This window comes from Oryzias latipes, chromosome 16, assembly GCF_053564925.1.
Source record: "Oryzias latipes strain Hd-rR chromosome 16, Olatipes_Hd-rR_3.1".
In the NCBI taxonomy this organism is placed as follows: Eukaryota; Metazoa; Chordata; class Actinopteri; order Beloniformes; family Adrianichthyidae; genus Oryzias; species Oryzias latipes.
This window is the reverse complement of record NC_136252.1, coordinates 18,435,966-18,454,034: the sequence shown is the minus strand read 5'-3', so window position 1 is coordinate 18,454,034 and position 18,069 is coordinate 18,435,966. Positions and strand designations below refer to the sequence as shown.

Genomic DNA, 18,069 nt, shown 5'->3' with positions numbered 1-18,069 from the left:
AAGTCAAGCCAACAATAGACTGTGTGAGAGACACTTTCTAAATCACCCCACCTAAAATGACACATACATGTTTATATTGAAATATATTTTCACTTTAAAGTATAACTATTTTTGGCATCTACCTAAAGTAACTAGCAGCACAAAAATGTAGTGGAGGCCCTGATGACAGTACCATTAAGGAGAAGCCAGGTTTAGAGCCGTTGTGTTGTATTTAGGCAGACAGCAATCCTAATTTAGGCTGCATACATTAGAGCTGTAATGAGAATCACATTTGGCAGGGTCCCACACTAGCTAACCTGCCATGTTTTATTCAGGCCCTGAATGGCAGAGCTGAGTGCTGACTTGCTGGCTCAGCTCATCTAGAACCTGGTTTATAGAGCCATCACACAGCGCTGGATCACCTTTGACCAGCGTCTCCCTGCGATGCAGCCAAACACAAGAGACCCCCTCTGGGTTTGCTGAAACCAGCAGTGGGATTGTTGCCATTTCATCCTCCTCCACCTGGATCTCTGTTGGCTGAGCAGAGCTGAATTCTGGTGGGTCTGACACAGTAAAAACACACACATCCATCCAGGTAAGGTATGTTGGATTGAGAACAAAAATACAAAACAAATAGATGCACAGGAGTGATGAGAACCCACAAGAGGGAAAAGGAAAACCCACAGAACATGTTGAGCAAGACAGCACAAAGAGACAGTAATGAGAGTCAAACCAATAGAAACTTGACATCCCACCAATAATTTCAGATCCAACCAACTTCACATACTTAGACAACAGGGGAGTAAGGCGGAGTGGGAGGGAGAGGGACAGGCATTAAAACCACGAATGACAGTACTGTTGTCCAACGGCAGATCTGCACAAACACACAGTGACATTCCTTCATGCTCAAACACAGCACCAAGCTTTGAAGCAGAGGCTGGCTGCTGCCTGTGAAATGGCATCAAAGGCAAACATGGCCATGCAGCAAAGCAAATGCACAATTAGGACACAGTGCCGCAGAGCTCAACAGACCCACAAATCCCAACAAAGGTTCCCTGTAAACAAAACACACACATGCACATACTGCACAAACACACGGGTAGAGCAGTTTTCATCTCAGCTGCCGGTCATGTCTGTGCTTCACTAAAGTTATGTAATGCAAATCTCATGGTCACTTAGAAATAATAGAAAAAAAGATCCTGATATAAACAAAAGGGAACTTTAGGTCGGAGTTGCACTTACGAAGCACATTGAGTCGGTAATATGTGTTGGCCCCCTCCTCTAACACAGGGTTGTAGGCCTGGCAAATCACATTCTGTTTGTGGTGCTGCGAAGTCAGATTCAGCAGTAGAGTGCTGTTGACAGTGACAGCGCCAGACTTGTCCTTGCTGTGTGTTTGCTCAGCTTTCTGGAACCTAGAAAACACACCACAACCAATAAATCCATTTATGAGGGGATTTCATGTTGAAGTGTCAAACTGGAACACTGACAGATTTAACAGGATTTGGTTCCATTTAATTTAAACCATGTAATGTACTTGTCACAAAATCATCTTTTTAGGACAGTTCTTTATCATTTTCCGACTTCCCTTTTATACAACATTCTGTTGTTTTTGGTTGTTGTTGTCCTGTTTTTGCCTGATGTTTTGTGCTCAATGTCACGCCGAACCTGACTGCGCCCACGCTCCAGAAGATGTTTGCTGTTGGGTTACTGCTTTCAGCCAGGCACTCCAGTGTTAGCACCTCACCCTGGCGGAGCACCTCCTGGTGTGCTGTGATCTTCATGCTCACTGCTGTGACTGCAAAATCAAATTCTGACTACATCAGTATGAAACAGATTAAATGGTCCGCTTAAATTTCAGCGTCACTGAGTTTGTATCAAATTGATGTTAATACATCTTTTTTAGCTGACTACAATGAGAATAAAGATTGATTTGTATGTAAGTTGCCAATGCTACTCACAGTATACTAGGAGTTTAGCGTGTGCAGAGATGGTCTTCTTTGCATTGTTTGTGGCATCACAGCGGTATGTGGCCATGTTGTCACTTGGTGTTAGGACCAGGTGTAGTTCTCTGGCCGCAGCCATGTCAGAGGATGTCTGCTTGGGTGCGTGGGCCACTGCCTTTCCATTCTAGAACAGGAATGAGAGACATTGAGCAGCATGCAGATTCTCTTCACCCCCAGAATTTTCAGCACAGAATCACCTTGAGCCAAGTCAGGGTTGGAGTGGGATTTCCTCCAGTAGAGTGACAGATGAGCGTGACTTTAGTGCCTGCGTTAAGGGGAACATCTTGAGCTGGAGCATCAAGCCACACTTTTTGAGGGGGATCTTTCAGAGAAGAATGGACAATAAATATAGCAGTAGTGGAAGAACAAATTTTTATCTGCTCACATGAAGTAAAAATCTTTTTTCAATGTTTCATTTATATATTTGTAGCCTTATCTTTTATGAAACAGGAAGCTAAATTTATGAAATTAACTTTATTTTAAGGATAAATTAAGCATTTATAAATGTTTTATTTTAAAACGCAACCTTTATTTTTGGGCAAAGCCAGATTTTGATTTGAATAACTTTGCTAATAAACTTTCACAAAACCTAATAAAGGGTTCTGTTTTTTTTTTTTCTGCCCTACTTTATGCACTGAAATTGTGAAATACTCCAAAGTGGGTTTATGGATTTTGTTTTGCCAGCCTAATACATAATGCACCATGTTGCATGTGTCGCAAGGCTTTTATCTGCTTTGTATTTGTTGTGGTGTCATCTGTGAAAAAAAATTGTCAGCTTTTCTTTTGTGTTTTTCTCACTGTTACTAAATCCTCAAACAACAAAGTGTGAAATGATCTAATAATTCAGTTCAAGTAAAAATTCCTTTTTTAATTATTTATTTAATCTATTTATTTATTTATTTATTTATTTATTTATTTATTTATTTATTTATTTATTTATTTATTTATGTGTATTTATCAGGAAAAGGAGCAAATGTGTGCAGCTTTTTTCCCCCATGTAGCTTCATTATATGACAGGACAGGTCGCTTTTGTTAACAATAAGAGTTGAAATTGCAGCTAAAATCTATCAGCATTACAAAAGTGCTCTCCAACATAGAAATGCAACCAAATATATTTAAAATTTTTGGAAGAAATAACATGCCTTGCTGCACTAAAACAAGTTTTTTTGTGTGTGAAAAAAAGGGATCTTTCTTACAGTAGACACTGATTTTAGCATCTTTAATTTTGGAGAAGCGTGTGCCTTTGTTAAAAGCTTCACAGTTGAGCATCAGTCCGTTGTCCTCCCGGGAGAACCGGTAGGTCACATTGGACACGGTCGTCATCCCACCGTTGTCTCCCTGCAGACAGACACTTCAGTGTGGGTACAGATAGGTTTGGACGCTCCTCTTCAGTTGTCAGGGAGAGACAAAAGGAACAAAATCTGGAGGAAAACACACCTCACTGCACCGTCTTGGTGAATGCAGATGGCAAATTAGCTGCTGTAATAACTGATGTTGTGCACGGTCTGGGATAAATAAGCATATTCATTTGACTCTTCTGCTTTGCGCTGTGTTGTAAATTGAGCACAGTGTCAGTTTGCACCTGCCTGATAGTGGTCATGCCTATGCAGCACATTTGTTTATTAAAGTCATTATTGCGGTGATTATGGTAAAAGCCACAGTCAGAAAGACTAACAAAGACGACGAACAGGAGCGGCAGTCTTCGTTAAACTCACGCTGTTTTCACATGCATTAAGGCTCACATCCAGCCCACTGAGTGCCCTCAGTAAGATCAAATGAAAATGCTGCTGCCAGATGAATAAAGAGCTTGTTTAATAATACTCATCCTCTGTGTCAGCTTTTATTCACTTTGATCTTATTAACATACACAAAAGACGAGAGAGGCGCTGCAGAAAAACTCTTTTTGGAGTCGGCTGACTCATTTACTGCAGCAGGCTCATTCAGGGGGCCGCTCATGGTCATACTGTTTGCTTTCATCTATAAATGTTCATATGAGGTCAAACTTCATCTAAAGCATTCTTTTAAACCAGTGGGAGGCATTCACATGGATTTTTTTCTCAGTATCTTTAAAGGAAGCTCAGCTAAAATGAGATATTCTTTCCAATGTCCATATTTTTTTGCTCATTATTTACAAGAAAGATGAACAAAGGCTGGTTCGGCTCAGACTAATTGGAGTTGTCACCAGAGATGCTGCACAGCACACTGTACCACCTTTCTACCAGCTCAGATAGATGGATTTTGTGTTAGTACAACTTGTGCATTGTGCAGGCCCACCTCTTCCCGAATGAAAACTGTGTTGTTGAGCTCCTTGTAGCCCAACCACCAGCGAATGTCGACAGGAGGATTACTTGAGGCGGCGAAGCAGCTCAGAACCACCTCCTGCCCTTCAATGGCCTCTAATGAACCCGACAGCGTCAGTTCCTCAGGATCAACTGATGAAAATGAATACAGGCAAACATGCACAGATAAGTCAGTAAAAATATCCCCCTATTGAACTGCACATTCAACAGCTACCTTTTCTAATCACAGCAGTAGCGGGACTATTTTAGGATGTGAGACGCAGAGCTGTATCAAGGGTGAAAGTGAAAATCACTTTGAGTGGCAACTTGTTTTCCTGGGAGGCTTTCATTGTGGTTTGTAAAGTCTGCTTCATGTTAACCAGAGGGGGAAGCAGGGTACAACAGCTGCAGGCGATGTGATGCAGTTGCATGGAGCCTTCGGGGTACAGAGGCTGGGGGACTGAACTGACTGACAGGAGGTCTGCAGGGGAGGGGGAGCCATGTATATAACTATTTTGCACACTTGTGCTCATCTGACATGACACAATACCACATAAAGATGCGTTACTCTTGTCTTGCACAGGGAAAAAAAGAGGATTTTTTTCATATATCTCCTGAGAGTCAAAGCCTGCAGCCTATGCTGGAGCTGAGACCACAGTCAGCGTCAGGACTTCATGAATAACATCTTTGAATGCATCACTCAGAGGCTGCAGACATTTCTAACAGATATTTGTCATAAATGGGAACATTTTCATCATAGAAAGTTTTAAATTAAAATCTTTCTTTACATAAACGGACATGGTGAATTATGAAAGTTAAAATCCAACTCCGATCATCTATTATAAAAGCATAAATCAAAAAATCTGCGTTGTTTTCTGGGACATAGATTCTACAGAGCGGCAGAGGTTCAATCGAGATTTGCCTCTGACTTGTGGGCGGGACTATTGGCATGGAGAAAGTCTGCCTCTGCTCCTTGATATTCTTCTGTTTCTTCTGCCAGCTCACAGCCCCTCAAACCCCCTACCTAACATTATTGGTGTAACAAAAATAGTGAGCAATATTAGAGCTATTCAGCCGTACACTTCTGAGCCAGATGCCAGCTCGGCCAAGTAAAACAAAGACGTTCATGGATCTATTCGTCTGCAAGTGGATAATTCGGAATGGACCTGGCTTGCTGTTGTAGGTCCTATGTCACATCAGCAAGCTTTTTCCAACTGCAGGTTTTTGTCTGCTCCCGATTCACAATAGTTTGAATAAATAAATACGCAAAAATGCAATTTTAAGTTTAATTTTTTGAATATGTCCTCCATCATAACAAAAATGCTACAAGAACACATTAAAAACACCAAAAACCCAACTTTCATAGGAGTGGGTCTTTACCTGAATGTTTTCTAAATGTTTGGTTCAAATATATCTTTGTGGACCCTAAACACAAAGGTCTTTGGAGTCCAAATAACTTTAAAAAATGTCATACAGTTGTTTGACAATTTACTTTATTTTACTTTTTATATGTTATTAAGTTTTTTGTATATTTACAAGTGCCTTATTAATTTAATGTCATCTTCAGTCATTATAGATAGTTTTGATCCTATTCATCATATTTTCTGAAGTTCTTTTTTTATCCACTGCAGTTGTTTAGAAGTTGTTCTTCTTTTCACTGTTGTAGTTTTCATTTTTACTACCCTTTTAACTACAAGTTTTATTTTAAAAATGCATGTTTGTAATGTGAATTTTATAAAGCTACAACAAAAACATCTTCATCATTCTGGTATTTACCTAACTTTTTATCTGTTTTTGTAAAAGTTTAAACATTGAATGCCACGTGTTTATGGTTGGTGGGGGTCCATATTCCAGAAAATATGGAAAGTCCACTGCAGAAACCCCAGTGAGATAAAACTACTTTTTTTTCATCCATGTTTTTACACCTCTGTTCACTCTTTTCTGTGGTTATGTTACATTTGAAGCTGGTTTTAAACTTTACTGGGTGCTGCGAGTAAGGCCGATGTGAAGCTGGCTGAAGATGAAGGTGGAGAGGCTGAACATTTCAGCCCCCCTTTTGGTCTGTTTCTATATATGCCTTCTGAAAATCTGAGTAGCTCTTCTAATGACATACTGCAGGACCCCATTGGCCCCAGACAAAGTGAAGCAGCTGTTACTTTTAGTGTCCAGGTCCATTATTGAAAAAAGAGGTTTTGTTTTTTTAAATACCAAAGCAAACTTGTGCTGTCTGACCTGGGAGTAAAAATCAGGGAATTGTTTGTGTCAGTGCGCCAGAGGTGATTATTATTAACTCTGTAATAGTGTTCCCAAAATAAACATTTCATATTCAGAAAGAGAAGTAGAATCTATTAACCATGGCTGTTACTGTTCCTCAAATTGTAATTTTATCTTCCTCCAGATTGTACACTGAAACAATTCAGCCAAATTAATGGAACTGCTATAAAAGTGCATGCAGTTATCTGGAGGCAGTCAGCAATATGGGTTGCAGCCATAATAACCATTAGTTTCATTAATGATATTAATAGACTTTTCATAGTGACTGAAAGACTTATTATATTCTTTTCAGTTGTCATGTTTTTTTTAATAATACACAACCACGCTGTCCTGCCAGTGCTTTGTGTTTCATGCATGTTTTTACTCACAGAACACGTCTAATTTGCGAGTGATAGACAGAGGTGACAGAGACACCGCATTGAAGCTTTCACAGCTTAGCTCTGCCTGGTTGTCTGCAGGGGTGATCACCATTTTCAGGACGCTTCTGGACTTCCGTGCAAACTCGTCTGCTTCCCAAGTTGTAGAAACAATCTCTCCATTCTGAAAGATGGATGAGAACATGCAAGAAAAAAAAAACCTACAGCAGAATGTTTTCTTTCTTTTTTTCTGCACCTGGTAAACAGTCTGTAAAAGACACCAACTGAATGGAGTTCATTGATTTTTAAGTAAAAAGGAATTCGTTTTTCACTGGGTCAGAGCAATGGTACGTCCAATACCTTGCTCCAGCGGAGAGCGGCGAGGGGGTTTCCACTACCAGAGACACACTCCAGCATGAGCATCCTCCCCGCTCTGACTTCATCTCTGTCCAGGTTCACAATAAACGGAGCGTCAGGTGGGTCTGTCAGTGCATGAGAGCCAAAAATAGAAAATGGCTTTAACAAAACGGGAAAGCTGGGCAAACACGATGAAGATGGAAAGGTGACATACAAAGGCAGACATGGCGAATCTGAATAAAGCAAATTACTAGGTGACAGTCATTAGGGCAGCATAAAAAGCAAGGATAACGACACTCTTGGCAACTGAGCGGGGTGTTCCTATTTGCTGAGACAGGGCCAATAAACTGGTCACATCCAGCATGAATGTAAGGAAGAGGTCCAGATCTGATGAAAGCATTAAGTATTTAGGGAGTATGGAGATAGATCCAGTCCATAAAGCAAAAAAGCAGATGTTCAAACAGTAATAAGGGAATGTGAAATATGAATAAATTACAGTGTCTTTAAATAAAATATAAGCAGTAAAATAAATTAGAAGAGGATGGGTCTTTGTTATTGCTGCAATCAGTTTCAGAGTGCAAACTACAGAGCCTGTGCCAGCATGACAAATTGCCACCTTGCTAACAGTCTGGCTGGCTGAAAATGGCCAGCGCATGGCTTTGATGGGCTGGCATACTGATTCACGTCTGCTCCAAAGTTCTGCAACACTAGCACTGTAGCAGATAGCACATGTTTCATGGAAGGAGAGGGGATAGGGAGGGTTGCTCGGCTATAGCTGTCTATTAAAAGAGTATTAGAGGCATCTCATGTGGAACAGGTTACAACAGACAGAAGACAACATGAGGTATCTAGTCAGGCTCCTGATAATGTAGCAGCTGAACTGGAGGGAGTGTCAGCAGAGCCGCTCTACTTTAATCAACAACATGATTTACCTCTTGAAGAAACAGACGCCTAAACTGGGAACCCTCAGCTATCAATTACTTCTGCTTATCAAGAGGGAAGAAAATATTAAGCCTCCTGTAGTAAAGCTCCAGTGTCACGCTGCTTGGGCATTAAGCATCGGCAGATTTCACTGTGGCATTGCCAAATAAGAGGAACAAAGGACGTCACTCACAGTGAAATGCAGAGACGGCATGTGTGTGGACTAACCTTCATGCGCTGTAACACCAGTTTCATTACAGAGCACAATACAATACGCTTTGAGACAATGACATAAAAAAAGTCAAAGAAACTGGCTTCATTTTCTGCCTGCGCGCATTCTGAATTTAATTCCAGCTGATGAGCACAAACGCTGGGCTAGTTATGCAGGATTTATTATCATTAAGTGAGGTGGCCCCAGCCTATTACTCATTATAATATTATTAAAAACTCTTTATCAGAAGGCTTGCCAGGGTAATTTATATGAAGATTTATTAGTTTTTTTTTTTAACATTTGGGTAATTCGTAAAAGTGGGAATAATCTTGTTCAATAAAATAATAAATGTTATGAAAATATGTGTTATTGCACACTTTAGAAGAAAACACCTCACAGCTTTAGTCCTATTTATCTCAGTTTACCAGAGGCTGCCTCAGAAACTAGATATGAAAGCTTGCCCCTGCCGACTGTTGCTCTGAACTGGGTGTGACTTTGCCTTCAAGTTGAAGGTTTCTCCTGGAAGCACTGCACACAAATAAATGCACAACACAGGATACCCCTGGGCCTCCCTGAAGACAGCTGGGTTCCTGTGTTGTGTGCTTCCAGCTACACTGGGTTTGAACAGAAGAGTGGTGTTGGCTGGCAGTTTACAGACAACTCCAGACACTCACAGTACACATTCATGGTCACCGTGGTCACCACAGGCTTGGACAAGGCAGCGTTCTTGGCGTGGCATGCCAACAGTCTCCCGTTGTCGGAGCTCAGTGCGGTCACCCTTTCAGAGGTAACACAAGAACCAAATGTAAAAATGCAGACAAAAAAGTGCTAAAAACATCTTTCCAGGGTTCTGTAAAGTGAAATGACAACAACAACAACAAAAACTAAATCTCTTTCAGGGTCACTGGGTTGCTGGAGCCTATCCCAGCTATTGTAGAGCAAAGGCTGGGTACACCCTGAACAGTTCTAACTTTATAATGGTAATTATGAAATATTATGGACTATATACTGTATAGCTACGAGTGAGTCTTCTAACCTTTCTATGAAAAGTGACCCCCATGAAATGTTAAAATAAAAACATTGCTTTACATGATTTTGTGTGTCAGGAAATAAATAAAATGTTGATCTTGGTTATTTATATATTAAAAATTTCCCCATTTTAACACTTTCTGCATTTGCATTATTGTCAAAACATGTTTAACCTGAACTAAGACAATAGACAGCTACAGTGTTTTTGTGTAATCTTGTTCAATTTTAGTAGAAAAGGAAAGTCAGCGTTGTAAACACTAATTGGAAGAGAAATATAAAACTGATGAGACAGAAGTTTAACTAACAAAGAAACAGATATGCGATGACCAAAGAACACAGCTTTGAGAAATTTCTGGCTGCCTTCAAGCAGGAAGGTGAATTTCAAAAAACATAAAACATTACAATTTTACAAAATAAGACAGGAAGTCAGTAAAAGTACAAATTCAATGTTACTAACAATATATGAAAAGCAGAAAAAACAAACAAAAAGAAAAATAGAAATAAAAAGTTTTGAAAATTTAAGCTACAAATCAATGCAGCTGTTGCCCACTCCAACCAATGACAACAGCTTTAAATTTTGTAGTTATGTTATTTTAATGAAAATTTAAAAAAATATGGTTATTGGACTCTTACCAACCCCGATCATCACCAATATACCACCATCCTGGACATTAAAGAGGTGCAGGTATTCACTGGTCCTCTCTAAATACGATGCCTTCCGACAAGATGTTTTTTTCAGATGCAGCTTTACCAGTTAAGCTTAGAATTTGGATCATTTTTGTGTCATTTTTTTCCAACGAAGACAGATTTTTTTGAAGGCTGATGTTTTTTCCAAGTATTTATATGCGACCAGCACCAAAAATGTTGAAGATTCATGTCGGCCACAGATAATAGATGCAGCTAACATGCACACTGCTTCATTGCCCACACATTTCACATGTACGTATGACCAAAGCGGAATTTTGTTGTTTGTCGCAAATATTTAAAGTTAAACTTAAAGTTAAAGTCTGATTAATTGTCATGCTTGTAGGTTTTTGAAATGTGTTCTCCACATTTGATCCATCCCCTGGGGAAACAGTGAGCAGCAGAAACAGCCGCACTCAGGTGTTAATCTTAATTTACCTTAACCCCTCCTCTGGGTCCGTGCAGCCAAGGAAAATATTCAGGACTGGCCACACGTAATTTTCTAAATAGACCCTTTCTTTTTTTAAACCATAATATTTTAATGTTTTACTTGGTAGTCAATACCTCCAGAACCTCACAAATGTTCTTTATGGTCCCAGATGGTTTAAGTAGGCTATATAGTAGCAAGCTATAACTATACTGAAGATTGGAAATTGTGTCAATTATTAGTAATTGGAGTTCCTATTCTGGACTTTGAGATTTCCCTTAAACATATGCCCAGACTAAGAGGCAACACAAGTAAATTTCACAATATTTGTCTGATTTCTTGTTGGTGTTTCCACACATAAAATTTCCACTTTTAAGACTGATGACTATCATTAGTGGAGCTGTGCAGAGACTATTTTACACTGTTTCCTTCTTTTTTACTGAATAAATAAAGTGCGTTATCTCAAGCTGTTGTTTTCTGCATGAACTTTGTACAGTTAACACGTGATTATGTGCAAAAAAAAAAAATTAATTCAAAAAAGTGGCTTAAAAATCTAAATGCTCACTTTCTTTAGCTCTTTTAGTTACCTTACACAACTACATGTTTGACGTGCTAGAAGGCCACATGTCAGAACTCTGAAGAAATACCCTTTCTGGTGTAGACAGGAAGAGGCTTAGTGTAATTGCTCTGTGTTGTGTTCTCTTCTGTCTATACTTTCTTTACCAAACAATTGTACAATGACAGCTGTAAAAAACAAACGAGGCCAGCTGCTCGCAGACTTGGAGCGTGTGTGCAGACAGGGCATCAATACTGCCTGAGACCTCGGTTCTTCTGTAGGAGAACTGAGCAACGTTGCAGCTCTTCCGCGCCAATGTTATCTCAAAATATGACAAGAGGTTATTATCGCTGACATGGAGGAGACATTCAGGATTAAGGTAATCTTTGGCCCTGTTTAATGTACAGGCACCTGTGCAAGGATCAAATCTGTCTCGCCACCAGAATGGAATTTTATGTATTTGACAGAAGCTAATATAACCCCGTGGAGTTTGTCGTGTTTTATTGTGTTCGCTAAGACAGACAGAGAAAATAAGAGCTCATGGAAAACAAGGGAAACAAGAAGCCAAGGCAGAATTTGAGAGACTGAGCAGGCTGCTGAGAAGAGGGAGTGTGGCAGACGCTCGAACACATACGTTACTTCAGCAAGCGTGTTCAGAAGCTTATCCTTTGAGCCAGACACGGAGGAAGACTCTACACCTGTCAGCTTGACTCCATCTAAAAGAAACAATGGGAATAAGGCGCACAGATAAGACTACTGTCTGTAAAATGTGTTCATGTGAAGCAGAAACAGTGTTAAATGTCATTCACAACAATAAACACTGAAAAAAAACATGACGTTTCCCAGTTTCTAGGACAATAAAAAAATTAATCTTGAAGTTTAGACCTTATTTCATCACCATGGCAAAGCAACAGTTTAATCACCAACTACAATTAAGATTTATGTGGAGCAGCACAACATTCAGACACCATAGACCTGAGGCAGAACAATAGAATGTAATTACAAAGCAAACATTTCTTGCTCTTTGTCAGCCCCAGATAGGTTGTAGTTATTTATGTGCTAAATATCAGTTGTTATTCCTTCTCTGAACATGAAATTGTAAATTCTCTGTTAATTAGGAATTCCTCCCACGCCGACTCTTTTCTTTAATTCACCTTCCTTTCCAAAATAATAAAACACGACATGCATTTTATTTAATGGTTCATTGTCATGTTTTTAGCTTTTGTTCTGTAAAAATGCTTAATTCAAAAAGTTGACGAGTGTCGGACCTTTATACAGAATGACCTCAGCCTCGGGTTTTGCATCAGGAGCCACACAGGTGACATCGTAGCTCTCCCCTGCCACCCAATAAGCTGCCATGTCCATGGTGAAGTATGGATTAGAGGGGGGAACTGCATGACACACAAAAAAAATGTTTAATAGCCAATAAAAACCTCATTTTAGATTTCAAGCAATAATTTATGAGCACTTGAAAGGGACATCCAATCCACCAAGTTCGATAATATGTTATGCTTGGATGCAATTTGTAGACAAGAGAAAAATGCAGAGAGGAAACAGATTAAACTGATCTATCACAGAAACACCAAATGTATCTCTCCCGAGATCGCCCTCAAGCTAAGTATGTGCGTTCCAGACTGATCAAAGCACTCTTCTGCTCTCTACAAGCCTTTTATCTGACCATGAATGGGGATTTCAGGAAAAGCAGCAACAACAACAACAAACCTTTAGACTTAAGGGACCAAAATTGTTCAGCAGCGAGCTGAGAAATCTGTCACCAACTAATCATCAAAGAGATTTTGCTGAAATGTTTGTTCGTGCTAAAACTGTCCCATAAACTGTATCATAAGTGGAGCAGCCTATTGTTTTAACTTTTAGTGAGAGTCTCCGTTTTATCATTTGAAAGTGGAGATGCAGTGGAGCTTGCTTTTTAAAGTTTAGAGACTGTCTAAGGTTGAATAAAAACAGGAAATGGTAAGAGGAAAGACCCTTGCATGTAAGAAGGAAATGAAAGACCTGCAGGGGAGCAAATTCCAATAAGACCTAAGAGAGCATGTGAACAAAGAGCCAGAACAGACGTAATGTGGAGGATATAGCTGCTGAGTTATTTCCAATAAGGAAGTATATAGCTGAAAAGTTAGCTAACCATTCAACAGTTGCTTGCCAAAAATTTCAGACAGACCGCTGATTCTCCACCAGTAGGAGGAGCTGTTGCTGTACACAGAGTGACACTTTGGCTCCAGTCTCCTATTGAGACAGATGAGATGTGGCTGCAGCTTCAAACTGATTTAAAAGAAGCAATTGAATCTGTGTGGACTGTGATGGGTTACCCAGAGCACTGCAGAGGCGCGCGCTGCAATAATGAGATGCATTTGTTTGTTTTTCTCCCCCCTCTTTCCTGAGAAGATGACTGGGCCATGCATCTATTGACAGCCCCTGCACTCTCAATCAACTCAAGCCCACACAATTCACGTAGGCGCATCACTTGTTGTGCTCGAGGAGTGTCTGGCAGCCTAACAAATCCTAAAATAAGAATAATGATATGTCCACAAATGAGGCAGGCAGGTATCTAATTTTTTCTTCACTCGCTCATGCTGGCCTGTTCCTCGTATCTTTCACTCTCCTCTTCATCCCTCTGTAGCAAGCTGAGTCTCCACCCCTTTCCCTGATACTATTCTTCTTGACCACTGCAGCTAAACTGCAGAAGTGCAAAGGAAGGTGTGTTCTGGCTTGGACTGAGACTCACAGTCTGTCATCCATCACATCCATCCAGAAAAATCACATGACCCTGGAAACACTGACAGTGTACGCAAATACACAGAAGTCTGCAAGGATATGAAAACACTTGGACAAAAGCAATTGAAAGAGGAAACAAACGTATGACATGGTTCCAGAGTAAAAAAAACAAAAAACAAACACCCTGTTTTCCTAATTAACTCTTTCTGTCTCGTCTCTGTGTCCTTGCCTGTCAGCTATTTCTGTTGTGCCTCTCCTTTCTAGCTCTATTGCTCTCATTAAGGTACTTATTTGAACGCTAGAATAGATAGGAAGATAGGCAGAGATTTGCTCCAGCAGTTCAGACTACAAACAGTGCGCTGCAAAATTTGATTCATTAAACAAATACAAGACAGATGGACGGATAAGGCAGATAAGGAACAGATTAGCAGACACACATCAATATGCATAAGCAGATCTTTCCACCTATCCGCTTTCTTATTTTCTTTAAAACAAACACCCAAAGATGATTTCTAAAATATATTGAGTTTTGCATGAGCAACCACACTTCCATGAATGAGCAAAGTGTGAAAAAATCTATCTGATAACGTTTGCAAACATGCATCAAAGCACACATGCCTTTTTTGGCAAAACTAACTTTATTTTCTGAATTGAAACTGGCTGAGGAGACAAAGTGTCTCTGAAAGGCTTATCAGGCTAGACAGTGAAAATCTGAAGTCTAAAGCAACTCAGGATCCCCACTTTTCTATTTCCTTTTCCTTTCTTTTTTTTCTTTTTTTTGCTAGTTTCAATCAATGTTTTTAATCATTTAACCTCCTGTTTGGGTGTTTAATTGAAAAATATTGTTTGGTATGTGAAGGTGGACCCAAAGGCATGATGAGAATGCAGGAATCAGGCAGGTGAGGAGTAAAGATGAAAAACAAAAAACACACATACGCTGCCAACAAAAACAAAAAAATATACGGAATTGCTCAAGCAGTTAATCTGAAAAACAAGTGGCTGGAAAAAAAAGGGTTTAACACAGAAAACAGAAAACCTATTTATACAAACAACAAAGGAAAGGACACAAAACAAAAAAACTACACTATTACTCAGGGAGATCACAAGTTATGCGATACAGGTACAACTAACAGTGATGCAGCACAGACGTGGAAAAAAAACTGCTTCCTAGTTCAACAGATTCATAGAAGAAGCTGACACCAGACAAATTCACAAAACAGCAATACCTAAAAACCCTTTGAAACATATATGAAAAAAGTTCAAGAGTGTCATTAATCCAGACACCATGTTGGGGGTACCACTCAATAAAACAAAAGAAAAAAAAAGTTTTCATGAAAAGTTTTTGAGGTATGTCATCTGAAAAACTAAACTAAAGAAACTCAATTATAATTCAGCACATTTTACTACATTGGGAAGTAAAGTCACCTGGTGCTAGGCTACAAAGCTGTTTATTTTTTCTTTATAAAACTTTGCTAACAGTACATCTCTCTATACAATATTGATATATTGTTTTATATATAATCATATCGTAACCATATTAGGTATTCCACGTATTTTCCAAATTGCTCCGTTTTTACTTGAAGCCCTAAAGCATCACAATGCAAAGCGAGAAAGACCCCAAAAAGTTTTTTTTGTTTTTTTTACAATTTTTAATGTAGTATGATATGCCTTGTACTCTGTCAATAAAATAAAATTACTACTCTCCTGCAAACAAATTAAGTTGAGCAAACCCAAATATTATCCAACTATTGATTTAAGCTGAACAGCATCGATCACTTTAGCCTTTTTATTTTATCTTCTTGCATGTCAAATATGTCAAACTTAAACAGGACAGTAAACCACAATTTTTACAATTTCAAAATCAAATTATAATTTGCTTTGGGTAAGGAATGTCTAGCAAACCAATTGTCCATAACTGCACTGATTAACCTTATACACTGGAGCTTTGGACACCTGAGCAGCTGATTTAGGGACAGCTGTTCAACCTATTGATCTACAGCTACTTCAAAACCCTCCATCTATCTAACCTCCAAACCCCTATTTCCTGTTCAGGTTCACAGGGTTGCTGGAGCCCACCTAGCTACTGTTGGGCAAAGGTGGGTTCCATCCTGGACAGTTCACCAGTGTATCTCAGAGACAAGCAACCACACACTCATATTTACACCAAAGAGCCACTTAAGAATCATCAATTATCCAATGCAGAATGTTCTTGGACGGTGAGAGGAGAAAACCCACACCATGAATGAGGATGCATGCACATTCCACCACAGCAAGGACCAAGCTGGGATTTAAAAGCAACCCCTTAAAAGTCTAATTTTGCCATTAGCAGAAACACCCTGTGATAATTGTAAAGACAGATAAAAGCTCTTTAATGTCTGTCTGTAAGCACACAACACATCCCTCTCTGACGAGGTTGGATACTCGAGTAAATCTGAGAAGTTTTCATGAGCAACAATGAATAGAGTAGTCATGTTCTATGTTTCTTCTTCTCAAGAGTTTCACTATAATTCTTACCAAGGAGTATAAAAATTGAAGGCTCATTATATGCTCTTCATGTGCTAAACTCATTAGCCACCACTGAAATGTCACCGTAGCCCAGGTTTCAAAGATGGCCTCCTCAAACCTGACAACAAAAGTTAACACACTGACAAAAACACACACGTACCTAGTCATGCATGTCTCTGTAAGACACAGGTTTTTAAGTCATTCATGACTGTCCTGAACATTGGCAGGGGGACATTTAAAGAGGTATGAAAGGGATGGGGTGGGGTGTTTGTTAATAGGATTAAAAGCTAATTCTAATAGTATAAACTGAGACACATAATGTGTCAGGTGTGTGATGAACGCAAAGTGGGGTAAGTTTTAAGAGAAAGGAAAAGGTTTCATCAGAGGGGGGTAGAGGTTGTTATTGTCATGGATTACTCAGTGCCACTTGATCTGCCTATAGCAGTAATCCCCTATCTAAGCTCCACAGGAAAGCAAAAACACACAAGAGTACTGTTACAGCAATGGAAATGTCTTAAAAACATGTCTCTGTAAGCCTGCGGATGAGGCTTATTGATATTTTTCTTTATCCCTGCTCTTTACTGTCTGTGATGATCCATCTTGAATTAGCTAGTGATGATATCAATTTTATAACCACCACTGTCAATTTTTTTTTAATTCTTTCCTTTTCTCCTATGCTGGCTCCTCATAAAGACTTTATAGTGTTTTGATTTGATGCAGAGCTTAATGGGATATGGCCATGGTTGAGTGGACAGGGGTGCGGGGCCTTGGGAGCTATAGTCGCCTGATGCAGGGGTCCATGGAAAACTCATCAGAGACAGTGCTCTTCAAAAAAGGATGCACAGTTTCCAGTCCCAGTTCAGCACTAACAGGAGATTGGATTCATCAGCTCATTATCAAGCCCCAGATTACTCACATATTTTGAATCACTGGAATTCTCGGAGCGGAACAAATGACCCTTTGGGACCAAGGCTGCAGACTGCTTTTTTTTTAATTCCCTCTTTCAGTGTTTACCCTTCACAGCCACAGCAACTGTCCATCCTAAACTATCAACAACTGAGAGGACTGAGAGAAGTCTCCCGCTGTCATGTGCCGATAGGATTCATATCCATGCATGCCGGGAACATCCGTGATTCAGCACGAATGCAATTCCCACTTATGTTGATCTTTCTGTGTGGACTTTGTGAACGTGGGCGCACAGGCTATAGACATTTGAGAGGTAATGTTGAATGTGGGAGCGCAGCCTGCTGTGGCTGCAGGTGTAGGCCTGCTGTAGGACATGAAACTGCAGCACTGTGGAATTGAGTGTGTAGTCATTTGAAAGAGCCGTCCACAGACCGTCTATACCTCTCCCTGCCCCAAATGACCCGCCATCCCTCCTGCCAACCCATTGATGTCAGAAAAACCTGCTCCCTTCCCAGAGTAGAGTGAGGCGGACAATTGCCACAGCAAAACCCATTTTTCCAAACCCCCTCCGCTTCAGTGTTCACCAAAGAGAAAGCCTGAGCGTGAAGCAGAGGGGAAACCAGTGTGACTGAGGGAATGGGGAGGGGGTGAAAGCAAATGAACAGAGCTGGAGAATAAAAGTTCTACCAGAGTTCTATCCTCAGCACATATGGGCGTCTTCCCACAAGCAAGGTGGATGAAAGATAGTGAAAAGGCTTGTTATAGAACATCAACAGGTGGTCCAGTGTAGGTATACAAATGTGTGTATTTCAGCCTGTTTCTGCGCATATACCATTGTGTAAGGCA

At 39.9% G+C, this 18,069-nt stretch overlaps 1 protein-coding gene across 1 annotated transcript in view; it reads right to left on the bottom strand.

The window, feature by feature from the left end:
* nphs1 (NPHS1 adhesion molecule, nephrin) overlaps positions 1 to 18,069 on the bottom strand; it is a 40,346-nt gene that overhangs the window by 9,601 nt on the left and 12,676 nt on the right. The window contains exons 5-16 of the mRNA XM_023964548.2: positions 12,348 to 12,470; positions 11,714 to 11,795; positions 9,058 to 9,161; positions 7,255 to 7,376; positions 6,907 to 7,078; positions 4,260 to 4,417; positions 3,182 to 3,323; positions 2,183 to 2,307; positions 1,941 to 2,109; positions 1,648 to 1,777; positions 1,222 to 1,394; positions 402 to 542 (exon numbers count right to left, since the gene is read on the bottom strand). Coding sequence (XP_023820316.1) covers positions 402 to 542; positions 1,222 to 1,394; positions 1,648 to 1,777; positions 1,941 to 2,109; positions 2,183 to 2,307; positions 3,182 to 3,323; positions 4,260 to 4,417; positions 6,907 to 7,078; positions 7,255 to 7,376; positions 9,058 to 9,161; positions 11,714 to 11,795; positions 12,348 to 12,470 — 1,641 coding nt within the window. The remainder of the gene's footprint in view (positions 1 to 401; positions 543 to 1,221; positions 1,395 to 1,647; positions 1,778 to 1,940; positions 2,110 to 2,182; positions 2,308 to 3,181; positions 3,324 to 4,259; positions 4,418 to 6,906; positions 7,079 to 7,254; positions 7,377 to 9,057; positions 9,162 to 11,713; positions 11,796 to 12,347; positions 12,471 to 18,069) is intronic.